At 38.1% G+C, this 7,434-nt stretch overlaps 1 protein-coding gene across 1 annotated transcript; it reads left to right on the forward strand.

The window, feature by feature from the left end:
* Positions 1–2,202: 2,202 nt before the first annotated feature.
* LOC146547237 (putative C-type lectin domain family 20 member A) lies at positions 2,203–5,163 on the forward strand. Its single transcript, XM_085264922.1, has one exon. The coding sequence runs from the start codon at positions 2,203–2,205 to the stop codon at positions 3,052–3,054; it is 852 nt and encodes a 283-aa protein (XP_085121048.1). The 3' UTR covers positions 3,055–5,163.
* The last annotated feature ends 2,271 nt before the right edge of the window (positions 5,164–7,434 follow it).

The following is a 7,434-nucleotide window of genomic DNA, read 5'->3' on the forward strand; positions in this document are numbered from 1 at the left end:
CCAGGTAGAGGGGTTTAAATGTGCAAAAGCGAGGCTTAAGAGGCACTGCTCCCACCCTAGCAAGGGAGGAAGTGGACTCCAGCCACATCTAAGCTACAGGCCAAATCTGCTCTTCGGCAACATGACGTGGTTGGTCACATCCAACAGGGCACAGGAGGATTTGGTCTTGGAGCAGTAACACCTCTGTGGCAACAGGCATCTGTAACTTCAAAAAAGGGTAGTGGAGAAGGTGCGTCGACAGGAGGAAACAGCCAGACATGCTAGAGGTTCGGAAAAGACCCAGCCTGCCCCCTGTTTACAGTCCCAGCCACACTCAAGAACATCTTAGTTGGTTGTAGGACTAGCCTTACTCAGGGCAGATACACATGGAGACACAACCTGGTCCTCAGGTGTCTAGCTCCCAAAAACTTGCGTATGTCATTGTCAGGAATTGTAACATCTAGTCCTTTTACTGAATAAAATGAAAGTTAATTTAGACAGTAATGTAAAAGTGAAAAGACAATCATGAAAATAGGAAATAGGGAAAAAAGAAAAAACTCATGAAAGTGTAGTAATAACAGAACTTAAAAAAAGCAACCACAAGAAAAAAGGTAAGGCAATTTAAATTAAATGCTGCTACTACACACAAATGTATTTAAACACTGTATTTTGTTCAAAATCTTATCAGTGTGAAAAATGTAAAGCTGTATTTCCTATTCTCCTTTCTAAATTTATTCTCATGATCTTTGATTGTTTCCCAAGAAAGACACTGAAATACTCATTTGACTTGCTATACAAACATGCGTTTTGCATATCTACTGTGAAGTAAGGCAGCACTTATGCTTTACCCTAAGAAAATTCTAAATTTGTTTATTTTTCTTGTCCTAACAACTTTGGGAAATATACCTCACCATTAGTGCTGATATGTTAATAGATAAAAAATAAAAAGGGAGGCTAAGTCGCTGAGTCTTACCTGTGCTGTTTCACCATCATCCTGTCTGTAATCTGGGAATTTTCTGTATTGTTATATTTCTATATTTCTGCACCTTTAGGCAACTGTTGATTTGTTTGCTATCAGACTCTTGAACAGCTGACCTGTTTTAACAGTAATAATAATTTTTGCAGATCAGGTCATTTTACATATCGAACCAGCATATTAAGCTCAGAGCTCTTTTGCACACAAATGTATTTATTTTTTTTGTCTCAATTTATTTGTTCATACTATTTGTATTTATCTGTTCTAGTTCTATCTGTACATATTAACAGGCATCTGTGTGTGGACAGCAGAGAAAGAATTTCATTGTACAGAGAAATGCTTTTCTTTGTAAATATGACAATGAACACTTTGAATCTTTAATCTATATAACTGAAATTAAATTGATCTGAAATTAATATAGTATCAAAATAAAATCAAAAACACATATTTGTGCATCTAAATTGGCCACAGGTGTAGTTGTTTTGTCACAATGGTGTTCTGTCTGTCTGTCTTTGCCCTGCAACAAACTGGTGGTGACCTGTCCAGTATGTACAAAATATATTCTTTTATAGATAAATAAATAACTAAATAACTGTATATATATATATATATATATATATATATATATATATATATATATATATACATAACTTGAACTGAAGTGATATGGCTTCAATTTCTCCTTAAATAATTTCTCTTTATCTCTTTATTTATTTTCCAGTGAAATGCTATGACAATATAAAAAACGACTTGCTCTCACTGCAGAATAATATGGTTTGTTTGTTTGCCACCCATCCCTTGTGCTTTGCCTTAAGCAAATTCTTAAATTTGTTTAGGGCGTCCTCTTCCAAGAACCTTTAGATTTATGTCTGTCTGTGTATGTTTCCTAACTCTGGAACCCCTATAACAACACCAACTACCAACATGTCAGGAAATATTTGTGTGGTTAAAAATAATTTCTGTGAATTTACTTAAAATGCTTTAAGTCTTTTTTTATACAGCCTTAGCTACCTATTTTACTTGTTTATTTAATGCTGGGACAGGTTCGGGGCCCTGTAAGCAGTTTTATGGGCTGTCAAAAAAAGAAGAACGTTAAAGCAGCTGTGTTTTCTCACTCAGCTTGTGATTATTGTGTGGTTAAGAGAATGAAAGGGCCGACCTATATGCAAATGCATGTCTGAAGGACAAGCATAAAAGGTGACAGCTCCACAACAGATTTCCCAAATCTTTTTAAATCCAAGAGCACAATGGACAGACTCTTCACTTACATCCTGTTCCTGTTGAATTTGTCTGGGACTTTTAGTAAGAGTAAGTACATTTACATCAAAGATCAGAAGACTTGGAATGCCGCTCAGATTTACTGCCGGGAACAGTACACAGACCTGGCCCCTGTTAGTAATGAACAGGACTTGAACAAACTTCAGAAGATGAGACCCTCAGGCGATGTCTGGGTAGGACTGCAAAGAATTTCAGGCACAAATAATTGGACCTGGTCAGGAGGTGGACCAATGGAGGTTCCTTGGGCAGAAAACCAACCCGACAATGGCCAGTCAGATACCAATGGCTATATCGATGACAAAGGACTGAGTGATCGAAAAGAAGCTGACAGTATAGCCTTCTTCTGCTACAGTCCAAAAGTGGTGAATGAGAAAAAGACTTGGGAGGAAGCTCTGGAGTACTGCAGAAAGACCTACAGTGACCTCGCCAGTGTGGCATCAGTGACCGAGATGTTGCTGATACAGAGAGAACTGAAAAAGCAAAACACCACAGGTCCCTTCTGGATTGGATTGCATTTCTTCTTTAAAGACTGGCTGTGGGTGGACGGCCAGGAGCTGCGCTACGAATCTTGGGGTCCAGGGGTAAAACCAACATGTCCAGAAGTCCAGAGTGCAGAGTGTGCCGCCTTACAGGCAATGGAATGGTCGGCCAGTGACACAACCTCGGCTTCTTCTGGCACGTCTGTCATTGGAAGTGTTTCTCATTTTTTAGCAAATACTTTGTGGAGAGATGAGGCAACTCTTGCTGCAACTGTATATAATAGTGGAGGTGTCTGGGGGGCTCATAACTGTGAGAAAAAACTTAATTTTATTTGCTATTGAGCAAGTTTGCAAAATTAATTTGAATTACCCTTTAATAATTGTGGTTGCTATACTTTGGTTGTTCATTTCCATTTGCAATTTCTGTTTTGCTCCTTGATTCTTTTCTTTCTTTCTATGGTAAAGGGACACTTGATCAAATTAAAGAGTGCTGAATAGATTTGAAAACATCAAAACAATAAACACAGAACGCAAACTCCGGTATATAAAATGTCATAAGTAAATACAAACGAGACTAGAGTAATGTCTATATTTCAAAATTAATAAAAAGTCAGGCTGAAGATGGAGGAATTAAGTTTAGTACTATTATTTGCACTCAGGTCAGCTTTTTGTCCTTTCTTTCTTTTGATATAATGCTAATCTTTTGGTTTTGGTAGATTATCTTTTAAAATAATAAACTCTCATTTCACTCAGTTCCCAAAATGTTTTAATTATTGTGCTTCATGATGAGTAAACAGATATTGAACTATGTTGTGACAGAATTTGGTTCTTTTACTGTAAATAGAAATAATCATGGTAAACAGATGGATGAGTAGGCTGCTTTTTCAGTTTTTCTTTTACTCTCACTACAATATCTGAAAGGCAAACCAGTGTAACTCTAGAAGAAGTAGGTGTCTTATAGTAAGTGCTCGGTTAGTGAATCAGTTAGGCCTATTAAAAACACAGTGTGTGATTTTCTCAGGCAAAGGAAAGAATCACACTACAAATTATGGCAGATTTAAAAATAAAAACCCAGTTAAAATAAAATCCAAGTCAAATATCATCATTAAATTTCTTGCTTAGTTGGGGGAGGTCCCAGGAAACCAATTTCTCTTTCTGACATTTAGAACACATGACACAATTTCCTGTTTTGTTTTTTGTAGCATGCACTAAAAGAACATCTATTTTTATTAGATTTGAGTGATATGTTAAAATTTTCCATCCTTACACATGCTAGTATCGATTAATTCCTTATGTCTGTGATACCTGTAGGATTATAGTTCAAACTATACATCAAACTGTACATGAAACTGGTGTACATTCAAGCAGCATTTTTAATGTAGCACAGAACAAACACCATTGAGCAAACAGGTTGTTAATTTATTGCTAAACTGCATAAAAAATGATTTAGCAGTGACAGGTCACACAAGCTCGTATGTTTGACACTGGACACATTTTGAAGTTGGCCAACTGTGGAATGTGTTACTTGCAGTGGCTGTTCAATCACAGAATCTCTGTGAAGTTTGCAAAGCAACACACGTCATCTCTGGTGACAGCGTTTAATTATGCTAGACTTTTAAAAAGCAACAAAAAGCAACAGTGGTGCAGAGAGTCCAAATACCTATGTGTACAAAAGCTGCTTATCTCTGCACAAAAGCCACTAGATTTTTACAAGAGACCGCAGTTTGCTCAGAGTTTTGAGATCTTCGCTATTTCATTAAAAATGCTTTTTTGATATGTCCGTTTTGATGTCAATAGTTAGCAATGGATAGATAAAGGCTAAAGATATAATGGTACAATATATGGGCTACAAAAGGTCCAGCAAGGTTTGACGCTCTACCTTGTTGGACGCTGGCTGTGTCTGGGTCTGAGTCTGACACCTGCTGGACACTTTATATAACTACCTTTGTGTGCAACTGTGTGCCGTTGACCTGTTTCAACTTACTGAGGAATGGATCAGTATATTTTATTTACTTTCATTTTGCATAAAGATAAACCATAAAAATGAAAATGAAATTTACAAACAAAGGCAGTGAAGAAAAAAACTGTGTATACACAGGCTGGTCGATTTTACAAGACCACTGTTTGTGTAACATGCAATATAAATGCACCTCAAAGAACGTGCAGTTATATGCAGGGAAATGTGGACAATCATGTCTTTACCAATTATTAAGAAATGACTGTTGCTAATTTTGGTAATGACACTAAAATACATAGGGTCAAAGATAACTGCTTTTTGGGAAAAAATTATTGGAAGAAATTAGAAGATATCAGTTTGTTGCAATGTAAGCTTTACCACAGTGAAAATCTGTTCAAGCAAGATTCTCACTACAAAGCTGTCAATATAAGAAGTCACTTTCTGGATGTAACCTATGGATATGTAACCACCTAACTATCTAAATAAATAAATAAATAACCACATATCACGTGTTTTGTGAGTTTTTTGTTCTTACATGATTTTATTTATCTAGTTGTTTTCAAGATAAATATCACAAAGTGCTCCACAAAAAATGCTGAAAAACCAACAAAGACACATCTATGCATTTTTCTTCCACTTATTCTGTTCAGCACCACAGGAGGTGGCACGCGAAGGGTTAACCGATGGCACGAGCATAGCTGGACTGGCCCGGTGATTTTTCGTTTTTATGGGCTGACGGACGCTGGAACTTCAGGTAAGAAGTTATGACCTGCAGTCTGTCTGGGTCAGATATAAACCAAGTTTAGGTGGAGTTTATCGTTTATCGTTGTGCTGACTTTTTACAGTCAGTTACAATAACTCGTACTGCGTACTAGCTAGTATGACGGAGTTTCTATACAGCTGGGTGGGTGCTATGATGTTACTGATAGTGAACTTTATTTTATTCATAAGGTTAGTTAGTAGAGTTGCCAACCGTCCTGCAAAATACGGAATCGTCCCGTATTCGGAGAAAATATTACGCGTTTCGTATTGAGCTGAAAAGTTTGTCCCGGACTTCAGTTAGAATGAAAAAGACACAAAGCTGGATTTATTCTGTGTCTTTACGCTGCAGCTGCCTCTTCTTCTCTCATCCTCTCACCCTCCCTCTCCTGTTGCTACTTCAATCATGAAACTGATCAATGATCAGCTGATCGGCTTTTCTCTCTGGTTTATTTATCGCCCACTTTGCGACAGAAAGAGGAAACCAGCGGATGTCGCGCTAAAAAACAGCAGCACGTTTAAGCTTGATCAGCTTTTGTTAGAATTGATTTCATATTAATTTCTCGTATCAGCTGATGTTTGCTGGAGCCACAGCTGTAAACCTGCTGGTCATGATGTCGGTTTGGATATGTGGTGAGAGGGAAACAAACCAGGAGATGTCCTTACTGAATCATCAGAGCTGAACAGGTGATGGAGAAACAGGTTTACCTTTTAGGTGACATGAATGAGTTGAAGGGAAGTTATGAACTGTTTCTGAGAGAAAAATTACACCAGGATCCTTTTCTAAGTAGCTGACAGCTGGTAACTGTGCAGGGGCGGGTCTAGCAAAGTGTTGCCAGGAGGCAGGTGTCACACAGTGGAAATCTGTATTTATCTTGTACATTGGTTTTATTCTAATTTTTAGTGTCTATTTATGAGTGCATTTTTTATTTGCATGATTTTATTGTTTCTTTTGCATGTTTGTATGTTGATATTTATATTGCATGGTTTTAATCACTGTGGACTGGCTGCACATGGGACAAATTAGCTGATAGGGATCACCTGCTGAGGCATGGGTGTGTCCAGAGGTGGCCTATCAGCTGTGCAAAGACCTTTCAAAAGCAGGCTAGCTGAGCACTGGGAGGAGAGAGGCCCCAGATATGAGGAGGAATGTGTGGAGGCCATGTGAAAAGAGGGACCCGCTGCCTAATTGTGGGGGTGCGACGCCTAACCTGGAGACAGATCGGCCGATGTGACGTGGCGACCCAGCTCTGTGCCTAATTTTCCCCACACAACATTATTACTTCTTTCATTCATTGTTATTAAAATATTTAAAACTTGTTTTTTTTTATTATTATTGAGATTTCTACAGTTTAAATTTTCTCCTTTAATACGAACGTCTGGTTTTCATGTACAATGGAACCCCGACTTGTGAAATTAATTCGTTCCCGAGGGTCTTTTATAAGTCGAAAATTTTCGTAAGTCAAAGCACCCATTGTGCCTTTTGAGTGAACGATAGGCCATAGGCTAATTGTTAACTGCAACAACAATACATCGGTTCAAGTGGAACAGCGAAGTGCAAGTACGAAAGCCAAGGGGGTTGTCACATGATTCGGAAGGCATTGTGGGCATTGTAGGCATTCTGGGCTTTCGTTACGCGGGCATTTTGCAGTAACACAGGCAGAAATATTGGCGTTAACTCCCTTCGTAAGTTGAATTTTTCGTTAAATGGGGTATTCGTAAGTCGGGGTTCCACTGTATTAAAGAAATCTTTTTTTAAAAGAGTTGAAAAAGTTAAAAAAGTTGATTTTTAAGTTACAACAGGACCTTTCTTTAGGTTCCACATAACTGGCAATAAAGAATTTCAAATTATTGTAATTTAGCTGTAACTAGCTGTGTATGACCCTCAATTCACTTACAAAGACAGTAGGAGACAACACGTGTGAGTGGCAGCATTTGTGAGTAGGGTCTCCACTGTCGTTTACTGGGTGCAGCCGGGTTGGGAGAGGGTCGCCATGGCTATAAGC

Source organism: Mchenga conophoros, linkage group LG23 (assembly GCF_057382185.1).
Source record: "Mchenga conophoros isolate Kocher_MC1m ecotype Shallow Benthic linkage group LG23, M_conophoros_male_GT1.1, whole genome shotgun sequence".
Classification (NCBI taxonomy): domain Eukaryota; kingdom Metazoa; phylum Chordata; class Actinopteri; order Cichliformes; family Cichlidae; genus Mchenga; species Mchenga conophoros.

Excerpts from the sequence above, each read along its gene's own strand:
- LOC146547237 (XM_085264922.1), top strand. The coding sequence starts at position 2,203 with ATGGACAGACTCTTCACTTACATCCTGTTCCTGTTGAATTTGTCTGGG.